This window comes from Scyliorhinus torazame, chromosome 13 (assembly GCF_047496885.1).
Source record: "Scyliorhinus torazame isolate Kashiwa2021f chromosome 13, sScyTor2.1, whole genome shotgun sequence".
Classification (NCBI taxonomy): Eukaryota; Metazoa; Chordata; class Chondrichthyes; order Carcharhiniformes; family Scyliorhinidae; genus Scyliorhinus; species Scyliorhinus torazame.
This window is the reverse complement of record NC_092719.1, coordinates 56986694-57009936: the sequence shown is the minus strand read 5'-3', so window position 1 is coordinate 57009936 and position 23243 is coordinate 56986694. Positions and strand designations below refer to the sequence as shown.

The 23243-nt window shown below is 50.8% G+C and overlaps 1 protein-coding gene across 1 annotated transcript in view; it reads left to right on the top strand.

The window, feature by feature from the left end:
• Positions 1–23243, top strand: part of LOC140388039 (coiled-coil domain-containing protein 87-like) — a 47811-nt gene that overhangs the window by 5294 nt on the left and 19274 nt on the right. The window contains exon 2 of the mRNA XM_072471567.1: positions 7797–7911. Within this exon, the coding sequence (XP_072327668.1) occupies positions 7797–7911 (115 nt within the window). The remainder of the gene's footprint in view (positions 1–7796; positions 7912–23243) is intronic.

Sequence of the window (23243 nt, the reverse complement as noted above, 5' to 3'; positions counted from 1 at the left end):
CTCTGGCTGTATTTCTTCAGCAGCTGGTTTCAGCTCACCTTCCAATCACACAATTCTGAACTGCTTGGAAAGAAGCTGCTAATCTGTGTGCAGACAAACTGAACTGCAGTGGGAGCAGATGCTTGACTTCTGTTCACAGCTCCATCTAAAACTCAACTAAACTGCTTTTCTGCAAAGTGCCTGATACCTTGGCTTCTCCCATTACTTACATCATTTTACCAACTTGAAATCTAATTAACAGCACAGGGAACCCCCTTAATCCAAACAAAACTGCAATAGCTCATGCTTTTTATGATGCCTTAATTGCACCGCTGGCTCCTAAATCTTTCAAACCAGAATTCTTTAAAACAGTACTACAGCAATCATACACACACACACACACACACAGGTTTTAACCTTTTCTGCACCAAATGCCTAGAATACAATATATCTGATATTCCTACATACATTATACACCTTTACAAATCTGACTTCCTTCATTCTGATTGGAGGTTTCTTATGGGTCAATTTGTACAAAAAGGGAAAACGAAACCATAATTGCTGTTTCTTTTTACTATGAATTCAGACTCAGAATATGGAACTGTACCAGTTCAATATACTAATGTCTACTTGAGCACTGACATCAAACAATTCTGGATTTGATTAAATAAATCTGAGTAATCTTCTGCTTCCTACGCTCCTTTGCCCAATAATTTTAGCATATTGTCCATCACATATTCTATTGTTCTGTGATCTCTAGTCTGTTCTGTTCTGAAATATATTTAATCTTTGAAGTCATTCAGAAACTTAAAAGGGGGCAGCTCTGAACTGCAGACTATGCATCATTAACGGAGTGCCTGTCAGTTATTATCCATGTTTGTTTTAGCTGCCACTACTGTCCACAAATTTAGAGGTGACAGTCGTTATTCCGCTGTGATAAATGTATTTTAATATATTGAGGTAGCGGGTATCGCCTGTGAAGTGGAGCTACTTCAGGGAGTGTCGACCTCCTGCCTTCCCAAGACCCGGGCTCAGCTAGCTCCTGTTGACAGCAACCGGTCAAGACCCCTGCTCAGGGATACAAGCCCAACTACTTGTGGGCGTCTTGGGAGGGAGCAAGGCTAAGAGAGTAAACTGTAACAGAAAATCAACTGTAAGGCAGTCGTGCTTTATTTTTGGCATGTTACAGCAGCTCCTCCAGTCAAGCTGGTGCCAAACGTCCTGGTCTACACTCCTTCGGACCCTACCAACAAGGCCGAGAGGGGGGTTTTGACACTCGGACAGCCGAAAACCCCCATATATTCGGCCGAAGCATGCGCCACGGAGAGATCACTCCCTGGTCGCCTCACAGCAACCTCAAAGATGTCTGCAAACGTGACTGCTCTGTTGACCACTGGATGGGCAGAGAAGCTCCCTTGCCTCTGCCATCTTATTCTGTGGCGCACCACGAAAGGCTCTCCTGCTCCAGCAACTCTTTTCTTCTTGCCCCACTCCTAGTCCGTGGATCCATCCACCAGCCACACCAGAGGAGTAAAACCTTCCCCAGGCACTCCTGCACTTGTTGCGCTCAAACACTTCACCCTTCGGGCAGGGAAAAGACCAAAAAAATCCGACTTGAGCGGGGGCCACCAAATGTGCGCCCGCACACTCCATGGCCGCCACCAGAAGTTGGGGGACAAAATGTTAACTAGGGAAATTCAGTTCTAACTTCAAGGTCACAGAAGAGGAAACACTGAAAGCTGACTGAAATGTTAGAAGACAGCAATTGGGGATCAGAAGAGTCAGCTATGGGACTGACTGCCCATTCTGTTTACCATTATTTCCGCATCAGATTTGTCATTCAAACTATTCTCCTAGCATCCAAATAGAACTGTGTTTTCTTTCCAGTGAAAGCCCAGTGAACATTATACACGTGGACCCTCATCTCCCAAACAATCAGAGAATACGACTGTAAAGAAACAAGCCATTCAGTCCTGGAGTCTGCATCATCTGGACACAAAGAAGAATGCAGCCAGTCTTGCTGCGTACAGACTCACAAACTCTCAGAGTCAGTCAGTCGGAAAGATTTGTGGAAGACGACTCAAACCAGGTGCTGTATGGATAATAGAAGAAAATGACTGTTTTGGGTTAATCACGAAGCAGAAATCTGGTGATGACAGATCCGTATTTCTTTTTAAAAAATGAATTTAGAGTATCCAATTCCTTGTTTTCCAATTAAAGGGCAATTTCGCGTGGCCAATCCACCTAGCTTGCACATTTTTGGGTTGTGGGGGCGAAACCCACGCAAACGGGAGAATGTGCAAACTCCACAAGGACAGTGACCCAGAGCCGGGATCGAACCTGGGACCTCGGCGCCGTGCTAACCACTTGCGCCACCGTGCTGCCACCAGATCCCCTATTTCAAGAAACAATGCTTATGGATTGTGAAAGTACAGAAAGTTATCAGTGTGTGCCTTGCTTTGGAAGTCATAGAGTTTCATAGAATTTACAGTGCGGAAGGAGGCCATTCGGCCCATCGAATCTGCACCTGCCCTTGGAAAGAGCACCCCACCTAAGCCCACGCCTCCGCCCTATCCCCGTAACCCTACCTAACCATTTGGACACTAAGGTGCAAATTAGCATGGCCAATCACCTAACCTGCACATCTTTGGACTGTAAGTCCTGTTGCATGGACCATAAATGTTGGGAGCAAGTTGGCAGCGGTTGTGAGAGCTGGTGGACAGCAATGAAGGAGGGAGTGAAAAGAGGCAAAGAGAAGAGACGCAGCAACTGGCAAGACATGAGACGACACCGCAAAGAGAGAGCCAGATGCTGCCAAACCAATCAGTGAGCCATTGGTGAGCACCCATTGACTCTTCAGACAGGAAGGCCAAGAAGAAGAAGATAAGAAATATAGTAATGCATCCAAGTGTAGGTATGTGTCATCCTATAAGAATACAGCTGTTTCAGCCAAAAGTGACAATGGTGCTGGGCAGCTCCTTTTTTTAAATAAAATATGTTTATTCAAGGTTTTCAATAAATTTTTACAAAACATTCCAAAAAGGAAATAAAGTATACATAAGAAAAATAAAAATGGGGGCCTTACGCCATCCCCTCCAACAACTTAAACCACTAAACATTAAACTATCTAACAAACTAAGAACAAAAATGGCGCAAACGCCCCTTTCAATAATAAAAACAAGCCAAACCCCCTCCCTCCTGGGTTGCTGCTGCTCTTGTCCTCCACCTAACATTCCGCAGAAAGTCTAGGATCGGTTGCCACCGCCTGGAGAACCCCTGCACAGATCCTCGCAAGGCAAACTTTATCCTCTCCAACTTGATGAACCCTGCCATGTCATTAATCCAAGCCTCCACGCTTGGGGATTTCCCATCCCTCCACATTAGTAGAATCCTTCTCCGGGCTACGAAGGACGCAAAGGCCAGAACTCCGGCCTATTTCGGCTCCTGTACTCCCGGCTCATCTGATACCCCGAATATTGCTACCCCCCAGCTCGGTTTTACGCGAGTGTCCAAGACTTTGGACATAGCCTTTGCGAAGCCCCTCCAGAACCCCTCTAGCGCTGGGCACGCCCAGAACGTATGGGCGTGATTTGCTGGGCTCCCCGAGCACCTCGCGCATCTGTCCTCCACCCCAAAAAACTTACACATCCTCGTCCCTGTCATATGTGCCCTGTGAACCACTTTGAACTGGATCAGGCTAAGTCTGGCGCAAGACGAGGAGGAGTTAACCTTGCCCAGGACCTCTGCCCACAAGCCCTCATCCAGTTCCTCGCCCAGCTCCTCCTCCCACTTGCCCTTTAGCTCCTCCACCGAGGCTTCCTCCGCCTCCTGCAACTCCTGATAGATTGCCGAGACCTTGCCCTCTCACAGCCATGCACCCGAGGTCATCCTGTCCTGAATCCTCCGTGCGGGAAGCAGCGGAAATTCCCTTACCTGCCTTTTCACAAACGCCCTCACCTGCATGTACCTAAAAGCATTTCTGGGGGGTAACCCAAATTTCTCCTCCAGCGCCCCCAGGCTAGCAAAAGCCCCGTCGATAAATAGGTCCCCCATCCTTTTAATTCCCGTCCGATGACAGCTTAGGAATCCGCCATCTATCCTGCCCGGTGCAAACCTATGATTATTCCGTATGGGGGACCAAATTGAGGCCTCCAACTCACCCCTGTGCCGTCTCCACTGCCCCAGATCCTCAGTGTCACCGCCCACCACCGGGCTCGTGGTGTACCGGGTCAGCGGTAGTGGCAAATGTGCCGTCACCAGCTCTCCCAAGCTAGTGCCCACGCATGACGCCGCCTCTAATCTTTTCCACGCCACCCCCTCTCCTTCCATTACCCATTTCCGAATCATTGCCACATTGGCTGCCCAGTAATAACTACACATGTTCGGTAGCGCCAGCCCACCCCTGTCTCGACTACGTTCCAGAAACAGCCTCTTGACCCTCGGGGTCTTACTTGCCCAGACAAACCCCATAATGCTCTTGCTTACTCGCTTAAAAAAGGCCTTGGGGATGATGATGGGCAGGCACCGGAACACAAACAGGAACCTAGGGAGGACTGTCATCTTAACGGACTGCACCCTGCCCGCCAGCGAGAGTAGCAACACGTCCCATCTCCTAAAGTCTTCCTCCATCTGGTCTACCAATCGCGCCAAATTAAGCTTATGCAGGGCCCCCCAACTCCTGGCCACCTGGATACCCAAATATTGGAAACTCCTCTCCGCCCTCTTAAGCGGCAGCTCCTCCAGCCCCCTCTCCTGGGCCCTCGCATGCACCACAAAGAGCGCACTCTTCCCCACGTTAAGCTTGTAGCCTGAGAAGTCCGCAAACTCCCTAAGGATCCGCATGACCACCATCCCCGCCACTGGATCTGCGATGTACAAAAGCAGGTCATCAGCATACAACGAGACCCGATGTTCCACCCCTCTCCGGACCAACCCCCTCCTGTTTCTAGATTCCCTCAATGCCATGGCCAGCGGCTCAATTGACAAAGCAAACAACAGAGGGGACAGGGGGCACCCCTGTCTCGTCCCACGGTACAACCAAAAATATTCTGATCTCCGCCGGTTCGTAGATACGCCACCACCGGGGCCTGGTATAACAATTTGACCCACCCAATGAAACCCTCCCCGAACCCAAACCTGCCAAGCACTTCCCATAAGTATTCCCACTCCACCCGATCAAAGGCCTACTCCGCGTCTATTTCTGCCACCACTTCTGCCTCCCCACCCTCCGAGGGCATCATAATCACATTCAGGGGCCTCCGCACATTTGCATTTAATTGCCTGCCCTTCACGAACCCCGTCTGGTCCTCATGTATCACTCCCGGGACACAATCCTCAATCCTTGTGGCTTGGACCTTTGCCAGCAACTCTACATTAAGGAGCAAGTTCGGCATATACGAGCCACACTGTAGCGGGTCCTTTCCCGTTTAAGGATCCACAAACTTCCTGTAATATTCGACCGGGAACCCATCAGGCCCCGGGGCCTTGCCTGCCTGCATGCTCTCCAACCCCGTAACCAGCTCCTCGATCCCAATTGGGGCCCCCAGGCCTTCCACTTGCCCCTCCTCCACTCTTGGGAACCTCAATTGGTCCAGGAACCGCCGCATCCCCCCCCCCCCCCCCCCCCCCCCCCCCCCCGCCCCCCCCTCCGGGGATTCTGACTTATACAGGTTCCCGTAGAAATCTCTGAATACCTCATTTATTTTAGCCGGACTCCGCACCGTGTTCCCCTCTCTGTCCCTGATTCCTCCAATTTCCCTCGCCGTCTCCCTCTTGCGTAGCTGATGCGCTAGCATCCGGCTTGCCTTCTGGGCAGCTCCTTCTTTAACATGTTAACCTAACTACTGAGATTTTTAATTACAGTAATTTGCGAAGCATTTTCAGATGCAGTAATGTAGTTCTTGTAAAGAGCTCTGACCTATTAGAGATTAAGTAAGCAACTAATTAGATTTGTAAAACAATTATTAATCTAAATTGGTTTATGTGTGGAAAAATAGGAATTTATGATTTTATACAAAATCTCTTAATTATAAGAGTTTAGCTTGTGATTTATGAGAGGGTGGCGTTGGCACAATAATAATAATATTTATTAGTGTCACAAGTAGGCTTACATTAACACTGCAATGAAGTTACTGTGAAAATCCCCTAGTCGCCACATTCCGGTGCCTGTTCGGGTACACTGAGGGAGAATTCAGAATGTCCAAATTACCTTACAGCACATCTTCGGGACTTGTGGGGGGAAACCGGAGCATCCGGAGGAAATCCAGGCAGACACAGGGAGAACGTGCAGACTCCACGCAGACAGTGACCCAAACTGGGAATCGAACCTGGGACCCTGGTGCTGTGAACCAACAGTGCTAACCACTGTGCTACCATTACTGTAGTCCTGCACACAAAGAGCAAAACCTTGTTAGCCCCATACTGCTGTATCTCCTCTCCACTCTTTAATTGTTCCAATATCCTTCTCGTCTGTTCCTGATTTGCAACCTTTTTCTCCCCCATCACCCTCAGCCTCTATTTTCGATACCTTCCTTCTCCTTTCCTGCAGTGTCTAACTCTATGCATCTGTTCACCCGATCCTCCACTCACAAAACCCCCAGCATACTCTACTCCCCCCAAATCAACATCTCTAACTCTTCTGCTAAAACCTTCGTCTCCACTTACCTCCACCCCCTTCCCCCACAGCCTTGGGCTCGAGAGCTCTGTTTTACGTTCTCCCTCCAGACTCATTAGTTCTTCGTCTCATAGAATCATTACAGTGCAGAAGCAAGCTGCTCGGCCCATTGAGTCTGCACTGGCCGTCTGAAAGAGCACCCTACCCAGACCCACTCCCCCACTCTATCCCCATAATCCCACCTAACCTAAGGGATAATTTTGTCATGGCCAATCCACCTAACCTGCACATCTATGGACTGTGGAAGGAAACCGGAGGAAACCTAAGCAGACATGGGGAGAATGTGCAAACCCTACACATTGACCCAGGCTGGAATTGAACCCGGGTCCCTGGCACTGTGAGACAGCAGTGCTAACCACTGTGCCGCCCCTTACTCACTCTAACATCACTTGACTTAAAGTTTGTACTTGGATATGCTGTACAATGACTGAAGGCATTCTTCAAAATCTCTTATCAGTTGCCTTTCAAACCCCTGCAAAAAAATAGTTCTGGAAAATATCCAATGGTGACCTGATTTACAGCTGTGTGCCTAAGGGTGTGATTTTACTTTTGACATAGACATAAATGTATTTTCTAAGTACTTTTGCACATTCGAAGCTTCAAGTTGAATGCCTGTGACAAAGCTCTTCCTATTGTGCTGACTGCCAATGCTAATTAGTTTGTCCCCAGAATGCTTTTAGTATGTATCCCATTACTATGGAAACTGTCACAGTGACTACCACATATAATGTAATATAATTCCACACAGTGCACCTACCAAGTTCTCTAATTAAAACAACTTTTGCATAGTCTTGGAACCTCATGCAAATAAATCCGTGCTACTGTGCTGAGAGAGCATGTTTAGCACGAGGCAACCCAATTAATTCTTATTAAACCTGAGACTGCCACAGCAGCTACATTCTCTAAATGTCCGGTGTGAATAGAGAACTACATTCATGATAGGAAATGGCAAGAATTGGCCATAGTGAAAGGCAGCTTCAGGGATGGTGGTGATCAAAAATAGATTTTACACTGAAAGAAATATATAGTCAACTGTTATCACCGACCTTGTCTTTTTCATTATTGTGCTAATCATATGTAGACTGTGCTTATTTGGCATGATATTATGACTGTCGGACCTGAAAACTGTTCCTTCTTGTTGTAGACTCTGGAGATTTGGGAAAGTGCTGTGGAACTGATTAAAGAGCGAGAGTACATTTTGGGTAAACTTGAAGAATTTGAGAGATTTTCATCGAACCCTAATCGATTCTTTGCAAAAGGTAGGTTACTGAAGCAGTCAAATGATGAAACATTTCATAAAATCATCACCTGCAGAAGCAGACTTTGTTCTACCTGGTGATAACGAGCTTTCCCTTTGGAGCTGGATAACTTTGAGAAAGTATGTTATGTTCATGACATTCCAGCATTGGTGTCATATTGGTTCTGGTCTTTTGAAATTTCCAAGTGTTGAATGGTTTTTGTGCGGGGTAGATAAATATGGTTTGCAAGAATCATTTGTTTATTTGGACCACTTTAGATTTTGCTAAGAAACATGTATATGCATTGTGGAATTTAGTTCTGATCTTCTGCTCATCTGTCTTTGTGCACAATTTCAGTTTAAATATTAAATTCAGTGTAAATTAATAACAAATTGGATGAAGTTAAGGATGAGCATTTTGTTCATTTTTGCTTAGCGATGTCACAAATGTGTCTACAATTGCTTTGACTACTCCAATGAAAGTAAAGTTGGATACTCCTCTTCAGTTTTAGCCTCAGGACTGTTGTGGTAAGGGGAGAAAATTTGAGCCTGTATTAGCCATCAGTGAGAATGCTGATGGGGGCGGATTATTCAGCGAGTATCGAAAAACGTGATTCTCACCAGCAAGATCGCGTTTTCTGAGATTCGGTGGCATAACGAGAAAACGCCATGGAAGGTCAGAACCCTAATCTTAACACATTATAATATCATTTGCAAACCCTCCCGCAAGGATTTCCCCCCCTTAATGAACATTTATCAGTCACAATTTACAGCATAGAATCATAGAATTTACAGTGCAGAAGGAGGCCATTCGGCCCATAGCTGTGTGAATCATAGAATCCCTACAGTGCAGAAGGAGCCATTCGGCCCATTGAGATTGCATCGACCGTCCAAAATAGCACCCCACCTAGGCCCACTCCCCTGCCCTATCGTTGTAACCCCGCGCATTGATCACGGCCAATCCACCTAACCTGCACATCTTTGGAATATGGGAGGAAACCGGAGTACCTGGAGGAAACCCACACAGACAGAGAACGTGCAAACTCCACACAGACATTCACCCAAGGCCAGAATCGAACCCAGGTGCCTGGCGCTATAAGGTAGCCGTGTTTTTAAAAATATGTTCATGCGATGTGGATATCGCTGGCTGAGCCAGCATTTATTGCCCACCCTTGAGGAAGGTTAAGAGTCAACCACATTGTTGTGAATCTGGAGTCACGTATAGGCCAGACCAGGTAAAGATGACAGATTTCCTCCCCTGAAGGATATTAGTGAACAGGATGGGTTTTTACAACAATCGGCAATGGTTTCATGGTCATCAATAGATTTCTAATTCCAGATTTTTATTCAATTTAAATGTTACCATCGGCCATGGTGGGATTTGAACCCTGGTCCCCAGAGATTTATTACCCCGGGTCTCTGGATTACTAGTCCAGTGACAACACCAGTGCGCCACTGCCTTCCCTAACCATTATGTCACTGTACCGGCCAGAAAACGAAAACCTGGCGACCCCAGCTCCAAAGGGGATAGCAGAGATGAAAGCTCAGGTCGCTGTTGCAGAGGGGGCAACGGGTTGGACACGGGGGACCCTGATAAGTTCATTATCAGCATTTCGAGGGGTGGGACTATTCGCATACCTTAGAGGACCTTCATGTCTGTGAGCCTCTTATCTTCAAAGGATTCTGGCGGCTGATACGCAGGCAGTGCTTCTTGTGTCCTGCTTTCTGGGCTTGTGAATAGAACCGCTGAGGGATTGCCCTTGCACAGTGGCAGCTGGAAAGTGGGTGGGAGCAGGGGAATCCATAGGGTCAGCACTGGGGTCCACTGTGACACTCTTGGATGGGGTCACCTGAGGGGCCAGGCTGTATGGACTGAATGGGGGACTCTGAGAAGGGATGTTTTCCAGCCTCATGAGGCTTAAAGATTCCCCCACAGTGCGGAGGACAGCTGCTGTCAGAATGAACGCCCACACTCGGGCAGCACTGTAAAGCCAGAGGAGAAGAGCTGTATGGAAGTTCAAGGCCACTGGTCATGGTGTCTGGGTGGTTGGCTGTTCAAATTGGAAGGCTCGTTTAACCTGCAACTCGTTTGAGTTGGGGAATGAGGGTGCCCTCTAAGGAAGATGTTGGCATGCTAATTGCAGTCTTCTCATGCATATGTCTCGCCTGCCACAAGGGTAAACAGTTGCCTAATTAGCTCCCTGACAACTTCATTGACAAGCTAATTGTACCAATTTAGTCAGCATTGCAATGTATCAGTGTGCCGCTGATTGGCGCCCAATTTCTAATGCTATAGTTAGAAGCCTAGCTAGCCCCCATGCATTGCACTCCAGACTCATACTCACATCTACGTAACAGACAGGTGTCACAGATGTGGCATCCGATGCAAAGTGTTATGGCAAATTCACACATCAGTCACCCCGTTCAAGGGATGACAGGCAGCAGTGTCGTGTTCCCCTTGAGGTCAGAACACATGTCCATTAAATAATAATCTTTTATTGTCACAAGTAGGCTTACATTGACACTGCAATGAAATTACTGTGAAAATACAATCAGCTTCTCCAACTCCTCACCCTTGGGGGAATATCATGGCCTGCAGAGGTTCTCAAGGTTCAAAGCGCTTCATTCAGGTGGAGTTGAGAGGGGCAATTGTGAGGAAGTGGCTATTGTGTGACGGGCATGAAACTTAGTGGAAAGGCGCTCACATCGGGTGATGCACATGGGTGGACGTCCCAGGTCCTGAGAGGGTTGTGGTCAGCACATTGTCAGGACTCCTCATCGCTCACTTTGAAGTTTTCCTCCTTTCAGTTTTCCATTCTGGAGAATCATGGAGCTAGTCGAGCTGGCAATTCTTTTGATTGCAATCAACCATCAGTAGCGACATTGACATGCCACTGCACATGGCCAGGAACAGTGCCCTGCAGAGGTGGGGGAGGCAGGGCCTGTTGAGCTTCAAGAGCAGGGTCACAGATGGCAGAGCCTTGGAGGAGACAGTACTGGCTGTGGGTATCCCAGTGTAGAACCTTCTACCTCCAGATGTCAGAGGTTCAGGGACTGGAGAAGGCTACATCTGTCCCAAGGAAGAGTGGTCCACCTTCAAGCATTTACCTTGAACAATGCAAGAATTTGCTCTACATGGAGTGGGAGGTCACCCACTGCCTCTGGCTCTAAAGTTACTGCTGTTCTGAACTTCTACGTCAGCAGCTCGTTTCAGGGCTGCACGGGTGACACCTCCTAGTCAGCAGCGCACAAGTGCATGAGGGAGATCACAGATGCACTATTTGTGAAGGCCCACATGTACATCAAATTCGACGGAACCAGGTGAGCCAGGGCCTGGACTTCACCCACATAGCAGGGATGTCCCAGGTGCAGGGTGTCATCGACTGCATCCACCTGGTTCTTCCCTCCTCAAGGAGGCATGGAGGCCATTTTTGACCGACAAGTGATTCCACTCACTCAATGTCCAGATCATCTATGACCATGCAATGCGTATCATGCAGGTGTGTGCCCATTTCCTAGGGAGCATCCATGACAGTTGCATCGTGGGGCGCACGCAGATCCCAGCCATTTTTGAGCAGCGGCTGGAGGGATGGCTCCTCGAGGACAAATGCACCCACGGTGTAGGCAACAAGCACCTGTTGAGACTCGCTGTAACAAGGCTCATTCTTCAATGCATGCCCTGGTTGAACAGGCTATTGGCAGTTCTGCTGCCTGGACCAGTGGGGGGGGGGGGGATCTCTCTGATGCAGCCTCCAGAGAGTGTCCTGATCATAGTGGTCTGCTGCTGCGCTCTGCACAATCTGGCACTGCAGCAGGGAGAGCAGCTGGACCAGGAGGAATTGCAGGAGCGCCATGTCTCCCAGATGAGGAGGATGTTGAGGAGGGTGACGAGGAGCAATCCATGGAGGAGGAGGAGGAAGGACCTCGGACAATGCTGGCATGGAGTGCATGGATTGGGAGGCCCTCATTGACTCTCAGGACTAGGTTGTGAAGCCATCTCCCAACATGGGGTCTGACATCCACTAACAACTGAGGTGCCTGTGGGAGGTCATTGTGATGTTGGCTACATTCATGGGCAGGGTGATAAAGTAATTGGCTGGACACTGCAGGAGAATGATGATGACTTGCACTGAGGGCACAGTGATGCTCATCTCATCCTCTGCGAAATGTCTGACTCCTGCCTGACCGAGAACTGAACGCGACCTGCCAATGAACAGGCTTATCATGTAGCCCAGAGACGCTGGATGACAAATCTCAGCTGCTACTGCCTCCTTTGAGGTCAGGTGTCTTGGTGTTTTTCTCCACCTTTCATATAAGGTGGACAGGCTCCCAACACATTTTCAGCCCTTGCATCCTCATCATGAGACAAACTGTCAAACATGAGAGACCCCAGCCTTCTTCGAGGCAATGTCCAAAGTGGTGGGATTGAGGGTGGAGCCATGTCCGAAAGTGGCGGTCTTCGGGGTATCAGATCAGCCAGATCTATTCCTGGGGAGGAGGGCGGATGCCTTTGCCTTCCTGATCGCCCGCTGTAAAATCCTGTTCGGCTGGCGGTCAGCAGCACCATCCAAAGCTGCAGACTGGCTGTCCGACCTCTTAGAATCTCTCCAAATGGAGAAAATCAAATTCACCATCCGAGGGTCAGACGACGGCTTCCACAGAACGTGGGAGCCATTCACCCAATTGTTCCGGGACCTGTTTGTGGCCAACGAACAAGCAGAAGAATAGCCAGGTAGCCAAGAATCAGGGGAAAGTAGCCAGGGCGTGAGAAGGAGGGATAGACCGTGGGGCGGAAACAGCTAAACCTATGAGAAAAGGAAGGTGAACCACAGGAGGGGGGTGGGGGGGGGGGGGGGGGGGGGGGGGGTGAGGGTGGGACAGGGAACAACTAGAGGGGAACCAGAGAGGTGGGGGGGGAGGCAAGGGAATGATAGCCGGAAGGAGGGCACGGGAAACAATAACAAACTTGGCATCTACAGGAACAGAGAGCAAGGAAAATATGGGCGAAAGACGGGACGAACAGCTGAAGCGGAAGTGAAAGCGAGACGACAACGGCAGCAAAATCCGTCCGGGAGAAGCAAGTGACAACACCAACACCAGATCCATTTGAGTATTGCCCTCTGTAATTGTTCCTCCGCCACCCAAATGTATATGTAGCTCCCCAGTTCCCCCCCTCTTCCCCCCCCACCCCTTCCCCCCCCCCCCCCCCCCCCCCCCCCACATGATGCTTACTTATGTGTTAAAAGAGTTGCTGTTGTTGAGCTAGTGCATAATACCCTACCAGTTATTTTATATTTTTTTTTTTTGTGTGTGCTCTTCACTTCTATATGAGATATTTTATTCTGTGTACATAATGGTAAATATACTTTGTTCAAAACCCTAATAAAAAACATTTATTAAAAAAAACAAGAGAGACCTGAGCATTGATGCTCGTGGGGGGGTTTAACCTTCCATGGATGGGGGTTTAAAAGGGGGGAGGGGCATGCCCTTACCAGTAGAGGTGCATCTTTGCATTGTCAGTGTGGGAGGTTGGAAAGACTTAACTGCCATTCCCGCACTCCACAGGGATGAAGCGTTGAGTGTGCATGAGGGTTTGCGGAGCATGGCGCGTGGAGGATCTGTAAGGATGAACAAAGTGATTTCTAATACAAGTGTAATACTACAAATGTGACTTATCTCTACCAGTGCCTAGGTGCACCCATGTCCACTAGGTGCCTATCGTTTTTTACTCTTCCTTACACTCCCGCTGCGTTGAGGCGTGTCCCCCGGATCCACAGCTGAGGTTAATGCAGCTTGCTGACTTCCATACCCTGTTGCCTGAGATTCCCTTGGAGGGTGTCCCCCTGAGGGCCTGGACCTTGAGGGTGCAGCACTGCCCTCCTCTGTGTGGGGCAGGAGGTGTGTTGCTCACAGGGAGAGGGTTGTCAGATGGGCTGGACATTCCCGGGTCTGCTCCCGGTCCTGAGCCACTGCCGGGTTGAGTTTGCACATTCTGCCCATGTCTGCGTGGGTCTCGCCCCCACAACCCAAACATGTGTAGGGTAAGTCGATTGGCCACACTAAATTGCCCCTTAATTGGAAAAATAATTGAATTCGGTACTCTATAAACTATATGCTATTTTTACGTGCTACACCACACTCTGGGCGCTCCGGTTTCCTCCCACAGTCCAAAGATGTGCAGTTTAGGTGATTGGTCATTGATGCATGATCAATTGCACAAAGACTAAAGTTGGGTACAACTGTGGCTTTATTACAGTCAGATGCGAGACCTCCTGCTGCAACTGGCAAAATGGCAGGGTACTGGAGGTCATACATATTTATACAGTTCTCCCTGGGCGGAGCCAGCTGGCAGGAGCTACCGGCGAACCTGTAGTGCAGGTCCGACTTTACATCTCCAATTACAGTGAATCATCACATTCACCCCCTGTTAAAAATGAGTCCGGCGGGGGTGACGTGAATCTATATACAATTAGTGCAATTATGTACAGTGGTAGGGAAAGAAAAGTCCATGTTGACGGTCCGGAGTCCGTCAAAGGTTCAGCCGGTTCGGTGCTTTGGTGCTTCGTTGGGATCGGCGTAACAGTGGCGGTGAAGTCGGTGCTGGCGGTGGTGGCGGTTCTGATGCTGGCCAGTCATCTGGGAACTCCGGGAGCGTGCAGAAGTCCTCTTCGTCCTCTTGTGCGGAAAAGGGGAGGGGGGGGTGGTCTGGTGGGGTCAATATTGGCGGCGCGGTGGGGGGGGGGGGGGGGGGCGCATTGGTGGGGGGGTGTGAGTGAGACAGTATCTTGGCGGCCGTCAGGGATCTCAACGTAGGCATATTGAGGGTTGGCGTGGAGCAGGTGAATCCTGTCCACCAAGGGGTCCGCCTTGTGGAGTCGGACGTGCCTACGGAGAAGGACCGGTCCTGGAGCAGCGAGCCAAGTCGTGAGCGACACGCCGGATGTGGACTTCCTGGGGAAGGTAAAAACACATTCATGGGGTGTGTCATTAGTGGCGGTGCACAATAGTGACCGGATGGCGTGCAGAGCGTCAGGGAGGACCTCCTGACAGCGAGAGGCTGGGAGGTTCCTGGACCGTAGGGCCAGCTGGACGGCCCTCCAAACCGTCCCATTCTCCCGTTCTACTTGCCCGTTTCCCCGGGGGTTGTAGCTGGTCGTCCTGCTGGTGGCTATACCCCTGCTGAGCAGGAACTGACGCAGCTCATCGCTCATGGATGAGGATCCCCTGTCACTGTGGATGTAGGCGGGGAAACCAAACAGAGCGAAGATGGTGCTGAGGGCCTTGATGACGGTGGCAGATGTCAGATCGGGGCATGGGATGGCGAAGGGGAATCTGGAGTACTCATCGACCACACTGAGAATATACGTGTTACGGTCGGTGGAGAGCAGGGGCCCTTTGAAATCCACGCTGAGGCATTCAAAGGGGTGGGAAGCCTTCACCAGGCGCGCACGGTCTGGCACCCTGTAGAAGTGCGGCTTGCACTCCGCACAGACCTGGCACTCCCTGGTGACTCTCCTTACTTCCTCGACGGAGTAGGGGAGATTGCGAGCTTTGACCAGATGGTACAATCGAGTGACCCCCGCGTGACAAAGGCTGTCGTGTAGGGCCCGGAGTTGGTCCACTTGTGCGCTGGCACATGTACCTCGGGAGAGGGCGTCTGGGGGCTCGTTGAGTTTACCGGGGCGATACAAGATCTCTTAATTATAGGTGGAGAGCTCGATTCTCCACCGCAAGATTTTATCATTTTTGATCTTGCCCCACTGTGTGTTATTGAACATGATGGCTACCGACCGTTGGTCCGTAAGGAGAGTGAATCTCTTACCGGCCAGGTAATGCCTCCAATGCCGCACAGCTTCAACGATAGCTTGAGCCTCCTTCTCGACGGCTGAGTGTTGAATTTCAGAGGCATGAAGGGTGCGGGAAAAGAATGCCAGGGATCTGCCTGCTTGGTTTAGGGTGGCGGCAAGGGCGATATCTGAAGCATTGCTTTCGCCTTGGAAAGACAGTGACTCGTCCACTGCGCACATCCCGGCCTTGGCGATGTCTGCTCTGATGCGGGCGGATGCATGTTGTGCCTCGGCCGCAAGGGGAAATTGGGTGGACTGAATGAGTGGGCGGGCCTTGTCCGCATAGTTTGGGACCCACTGAGCGTAGTAGGAAAAGACCCCCAGGCAGCGTTTGAGGGCCTTGGGGCAGTGGGAGAGAGGAAGTTCCACGAGGGGGCGCATGCAGTCGGGGACGGGCCCGAGAAGGCCATGTTCGACTACATGGCTAACCGGGTTGTGCTGAGAATGGCTAACCGGGTTGTGCTGAACACACACTTCCCTTTGTTGCAGGTCAGGTTGAGAAGGGTGGTAGTGCGGAGGAATTTATCGAGGTTGGCATCGTGGTCCTGCTGGTCTTGGCCGCAGATGTTGACATTATCTAAGTACGGAAAGGTGGCCCGCAAACCGTACTGGTCGACCATTCAGTCCATCTCTCTTTGGAAGACCGAGGCCCCATTTGTGACACCGAAAGGGACCCTAAGGAAGTGGTAGAGGCGACTGGATTTCAGGTCAATTGTTGAGAAGACCCGGTACTGCGCAATCTGATTGACCATATCAGATATGTGTGGAAGGGGGTAGGCGTCGAGCTGCGTGTATCGATTGATGGTCTGGCTGTAGTCCACGACCATCCTGTGTTTCTCCCCAGTTTTAACCACTACCACTTAGGCTCTCCAGGTGCTGTTGCACACCTCGATAATACCCTCCTTAAGCAGCCGCTGGACTTCGGACCTGATGAAGGTCGTGTCCTGGGTGCTGTACCGTCTGCTCCTAGTGGCAACGGGCTTGCAATCCGCAGTTAGGTTTGCAAAAAGGGAGGGGGGATCGACCTTTGAGGGTCACGAGGCCGCAAAAGGCCCGCCGAATTTGAGGGTGAATTTGAGGTACAACTGTGGCTTTATTACAGTCAGGTGCGAGGCCTTCTGCTGCAGCTGGCGAAATGGCAGGGCACTGGAGGTCATGCATATTTATACAGTTCTCCCTGGGCGCAGCCAGCCAGCAGGAGCTACTGGCGAACCTGTAGTGCAGGTCCTACCTTACATCTCCAATTACAGTGGATCACCACAGCCATGCTAATTTGCACCTTGGTGTCCAAAAAGTTAGGTGGGGTTATGGGGATAGGGCGGAGGCGTGGCCTTAGGTGGGGTGCTTTTTCCAAGGGCAGGTGCAGATTCGATGGGCCGAATGGCCTCCTTCCGCACTGTAAATTCTATGAAACTCTATGACTTCCAAAGCAAGGCACACACTGATAACTTTGTGGGCTTTCACAATCCATAAGCATTGTTTCTTGAAATAGGGGATCTGGTGGCGCAAGTGGTTAGCATGGCTGTCTCACGGCGCCAAGGTCCCAGGTTCGATCCTGGCGCTGGGTCACTGTTCGTGTGGAGTTTGCACATTCTCCCCGTGTTTGCGTGGGTTTCGCCCCCACAACCTAAAAATGTACAAGCTAGGTGGATTGGCCATGCTAAATTGCCCCTTAATTGGAAAAAAATGAATTGGGGACTATAAATTTTTTTTAAAAAAGGGATCTGTCATCACCAGATTTCTGCTTCGTGATTAACCCAAAACAGTCATTTTCTTCTATTATCCATACAGCACCTGATTTGAGTCGTCTTCCACAAATCTTTCCGACTAACTGACTCTGAGAGTCTGTGAGTCTGTACGCAGCAAGACTGGCTGCATTCTTCTTTGTGTCCAGATGATGCAGACTCCAGGACTGAATGGCTTGTTTCTTTACGTCGTATTCTCTGATTGTTTGGGAGATGAGGGTCCACGTGTATAATGTTCACTGGCCTTTCACTGGAAAGAAAACACAGTTCTATTTGGATGCTGGGAGAATAGTTTGAATGACAAATCTGATGCGGAAATAATGGTAAACAGAATGGGCAGTCAGCCCCATAGCTGACTTTTCTGATCCCCGATTGCTGTATTCTAACATTTCAGTCAGCTTTCTGTGTTTCCTCTTCTGTGACCTTGAAGTTAGAACTGAATTTTCCAAGGTAACATTTTGTCCCCCGACGTCTGGTGGCGGCCATGGAGTGTGCGGGCGCACATTTAGTGGCCCCCGCTCAAGTCAGATTTTTTTTGGTCTTTTCCCTGCCCGAAGGGTGAAGTGTTTGAGCGCAACAAGTGCAGGAGTGCCTGGGGAAGGTTTTACTCCTCTGGTGTGGCTGGTGGATGGATCCACGGACTAGGAGTGGGGCAAGAAGAAAAGAGCTGCTGGAGCAGGAGAGCCTTCGTGGTGCGCCACAGAATAAGATGGCGGAGGCAAGGGGGTTTCTCTGCCATCCAGTGGTCAACAGCTAATAGAGTTCCTCAATGGAAAGTTCTGTCAGCGTTGGAAAGAGTCCCTGGAAGACTTGGCCAAGGTGGTGGTAGAACCGATTAAGTCGGAGATCGAGAGAGTGGAGCAGAGGCTGGAGTCCCAGGGCCAGGCGATTCAGAAGGTGGAGGAAGCGATGGGGGAGCTCGAGGTGCAGCTGGCCTTGGTGGCTGAGATGGGAGTGTTGCGGGGGGCCCAAAAGAGGCTGGTGGAGAATCTGGAGAATTGCTCCAGAAGACAATATCTGAGGATCGTGGGGATGCCTGAAGGCACTGAAAGGTGCGGAGGCTGGCACATACGTGGCCAAGATGCTGGAGAAGTTGATGGGGGATGGGGCCTTTGACCGGCGCTGATGAGTAGTCCGCAGGCGGGTGTGCCGCAGTGGGCAATGGTGATGTGGTTGCACCGCTTTCTGGATAAGGAGAAGATTTTCCGATGGGCGAAGCAGTCGAGGAAATGCACCTGGGAAGGGATCAGCTGCGGGTGTACCAGGACATGGGAGCTGAACTGGCGAAGGGGAGGGCTGGCTTTAACCGGGTCAAGGCTGCTTTCTTTAAAAAGGGGGTGAACGGACTTCCGGTTGCGGCGATGCCCAGCTAAGCCGCACGTTTCGGCGGCGCCAGCTCAAACGGACCTTCGGGCTCTTTTAAGAGCCCCAACGGGGAATTTTTCCAGGACGAAACCCGGTGTGGGGTGAGTTAACAGGGAGTCCCCCCCAACGAAAGAGAAAAATATCGGCGGTGGCGGCTACATCGCGAGGAATCCTCGACGATAGGGACAGGAGGAAAAAAGAAGCAAGATGGCGGCGGAGAAAGCCCAGGCGACGTGGGGGCCCGATCAAGACGAATTCTTAAGACGGTGTGTGGAGCTACTTAAGAAGGAGGTGCTGACCCTGATGCTACAGGCAATTGAGGGGCTTAAGGAGGCACAAAGGACCCAGGAGACAGAGCTCCGCGTGGTGGAGCAGAAGGTGACGGATAATGAAGACGAGATCCTGGGCCTGGCGGTCAAAACACAGACGCACGAGGCGCTCCACAAAAAGTGCATTGAAAGGATTGAGGCCCTAGAAAACAGAGCACGAAGGAAGAACCTTCGGATCCTGGGTCTCCCCGAGGGAGTGGAAGGAGCGGACTGTGGGGCTTACGTGAGCACGATGCTAAGCTCGCTGATGGGAGCTGAGGCCCCTTCGGGCCCCTTAGAAGTGGAGGGGGCCCATCGGGTCCCTACGAGGAGACCAAAGGCGGGAGAACCACCTAGGGCGACAATCGTGCGATTTCACCGCTTTAATGATAGAGAAGTGGTTCTGAGATGGGCCAAAAAGGTACGGAGTAGTAGATGGGAGAACGCGGTGGTACGGGTGTACCCGGATTGGAGTTCGGAGGTGGCGAGAAGGAGGGCGAGTTTTAATCGAGCCAAGGAGGTGCTACACAAGAAGAAGGTGAAGTTTGGGATGCTGCAGCCGGCGCGACTATGGGTCACGTACCAGGAGAGACATCACTACTTCGAAACGGCGGAAGAAGCGTGGACCTTTATTAAAGACGAGAAACTGGATCGGAACTGAGGGACTGATATTAGAGAGAAATGTTACTGTCGATGTATATAGAGATGTAAATTGGGAAGGGGGGGGGGGACACTAAGAAATGTGGGCGCCGGTGGGGGGAAAGAAGAGACATAGGCGGAGAATGGAAAGGGAGCTGCGCCATAAGGGGCGGGACAGCTACAGAGAATATGGAGCCGCGCCAGAAAGGTGATGGCGGGAAGATAGGCGCAAGGTAGATGGGAGTTAGACGGGGGGGTCAAGGAGTGAGCGGGAGAAGCCGGGGTCAGTTGAAGTCAGCTGACTTTCGGAAGTAACATGGGGGGAGCAATCACGCTAGATGGGGATCTGGCCGGGGGGGGGGTGGAGAGGATAACTGGGTTGCTGCTGCAGAAATCAAAGGGGAACTGGCTAAAGAAAGGGTGGTCGGGGCTGGAATGCACCACCTGGGGAACGAGTGGGAGCGCGGAATCGGGACGTGGGACTGGCCTAGAGAGGGGGATGGCTAGTCGACGCGGGAAGGGGGCAGGTAGCCCACCAGTGCGGCTGATCACGTGGAACGTGAGAGGCCTAAATGGACCGATTAAAAGGGCCCGAGTGTTCGCGCACTTGAAAGGACTGAGGGCAGACGTGGCTATGCTTCAGGAGACGCACCTGAAGGTGGCGGACCAAGTTAGGTTAAGGAAAGGATGGGTGGGACAGGTGTTCCATTCAGGGCTGGATGCAAAGAATAGAGGGGTGGCCATACTGGTGGGGAAACGGGTATCATTCGAAGCTAGGAGCATTGTAGCAGATAGTGGAGGCAGATATGTGATGGTGAGTGGCAGGCTGGAGGGAATGGAGGTCGTGTTGGTTAACGTATATGCCCCGAATTGGGATGATGCGGGATTCATGAAGCGGATGCTGGGACGTATACCGGACCTGGAGGTAGGAAACTTGATAATGGGGGGAGACTTCAACACCGTGCTGGACCCAGGGTTAGATAGATCCAGATCTAAGACCGGAAGAAGGTCGGCAGCGGCCAAGGTGCTTAAGGGGTTTATGGACCAAATGGGGGGAGTGGATCCATGGCGATTTGTTAGACCGAAGGCCAAGGAGTTCTCCTTCTTCTCCCATGTTCACAAGGTGTACTCCCGGATAGATTTTTTTGTTTTGGGAAGGTCGTACACCACATTGGGTGTACCTGGAACTAGGAGAGGAGAGGGAGCAGCGTGCACTCTGGCGATTAGAGGTGGGATTGTTGGCGGAAGAGGGAGTCTGTGGAAGGGTGAGGGGATGCATCGAGAGATACCTGGAGGCCAATGACGACGGGGAGGTCCGAGTGGGAGTGGTATGGGAAGCACTAAAGGCGGTGGTCAGAGGAGAGATGATCTCCATCAGGGCCCACAAAGGGAAAACAGAGGCCAAGGAGAGGGAAAGATTACTGGGGGAGATTTTAAGGGTGGACAAAGAATATGCGGAGACCCCGGAGGAGGGACTGTACAGGGAGAGACGACGACTCCAGACGGAGTTCGACCTTCTGACCACCAGGAGGGCGGAGGTGCTGTGGAGGAAGGCACAGGGGATGAGATATGAATATGGGGAAAAGGCTAGTCGCCTGTTGGCCCATCAGCTGCGAAAGAGGACAGCGGCGAGGGAGATAGGGGGAATTAGAGACGAAAAGGGAGCTACGGTGCGAAGAGCAGGGAAGATAAACGAGGTGTTTAAGACCTTTTACGAAAGACTTTATAGGTCCCAACCCCCGGAGGGAAAAGAGGAGATGCGGCAGTTTTTGGACCAATTAAGGTTCCCGAGGGTGGAGGAGCAGGAGGTGGAAGGCCTGGGGGCACCAATTGGGGTGGACGAGGTTACCAAGGGGCTGGGGAACATGCAGGCAGGGAAGGCCCCGGGACCAGATGGGTTCCCGGTGGAATTTTATAGAAAATATGTGGACTTGCTGGCCCCGCTGTTGGCGAGGACGTTTAATGAGGCCAGGGAAGGGGGGACTCTACCCCCGACAATGTCGGAGGTGACGATATCGCTAATTTTGAAGCGGGATAAAGATCCGCTGCAGTGCGGGTCCTATAGACCTATTTCACTACTAAATGTGGACGCCAAATTGCTAGCAAAGGTGCTGGCATCAAGGATAGAGGACTGTGTCCCAGGGGTGGTGCACGAAGACCAGACAGGATTCGTAAAGGGGAGACAACTAAATGTCAACGTGCGACGGCTATTAGGGGTGATAATGATGCCCCCAGCAGAGGGGGAGGCAGAGATAGTGGCGGCAATGGATGCAGAGAAGGCATTTGATAGGGTGGAGTGGGAGTATCTATGGGAGGTGCTGAGGAGGTTCGGGGACGGGTTTGTTAGCTGGGTCAAACTCCTCTATGGGGCCCCAACGGCAAGTGTGGTCACGGGTCGGCAAAGATCGGAGTATTTCCGACTAAACAGGGGAACAAGACAGGGATGCCCGCTATCTCCATTACTGTTCGCGTTGGCAATTGAACCACTGGCCATGGCGCTGAGAGACTCCAGAAAATGGAGAGGGGTGATTAGAGGGGGAGAAGAACACCGAGTGTCACTCTACGCGGATGACCTACTGTTGTATGTGACAGACCCAGTGGGGGGGATGACAGAGGTCATGAAGATATTGAGGGAGTTCGGAGATTTCTCGGGATATAGGCTTAACATGGGAAAGAGTGAACTTTTTGTGATACACCCTGGGGACCAGAGTAGAGGGCCTACCGCTAAGGAGAGTGGAAAGAAACTTCCAATACCTGGGGATTCAGATAGCCAGGAGCTGGGGAACCTTGCACAGACTTAATCTGACACGACTGGTGGAACAAATGGAAGAGGACTTCAAGAGGTAGGACATGCAGCCACTGTCATTGGCGGGTAGAGTGCAGGCAATTAAGATGATGGTCCTCCCGAGGTTCCTATTTGTATTCCAATGTCTCCCTATACTGGTCACTAAGGCCTTCTTTAAAAAAAATAGACCGGAGCATCACGAGCTTCGTGTGGGCAGGAAAAGTTCCGAGGGTAAGGAGGGGGTTCTTACAACGTAGTAGAGACAGAGGGGGACTGGCGCTGCAGATTTACACTTGGGCAGTGTAACACCAGATTTACACTCGGGCAGTGTAACAGCAGATTTACACTCTGGCAGTGTAACATCAGATTTACACTCGGTCAGTGTAACAGCAGATTTACACTCGGGCAGTGTAACACCAGATTTACACTAGGACAGTGTAACACCAGATTTACACTAGGACTGTGTACACCAGATTTACACTAGGACAGTGTAACACCAGATTTATACTCGAGCAGTGTAACACCAGATTTACACTTGGGCAGTGTAACACCAGATTTACACTCGGGCAGTGTAACAGCAAATTTACACTTGGGCAGTGTAACACCAGATTTACACTTGGGCAATGTAACACCAGATTTACACTCGGGCAGTGTAACAGCAAATT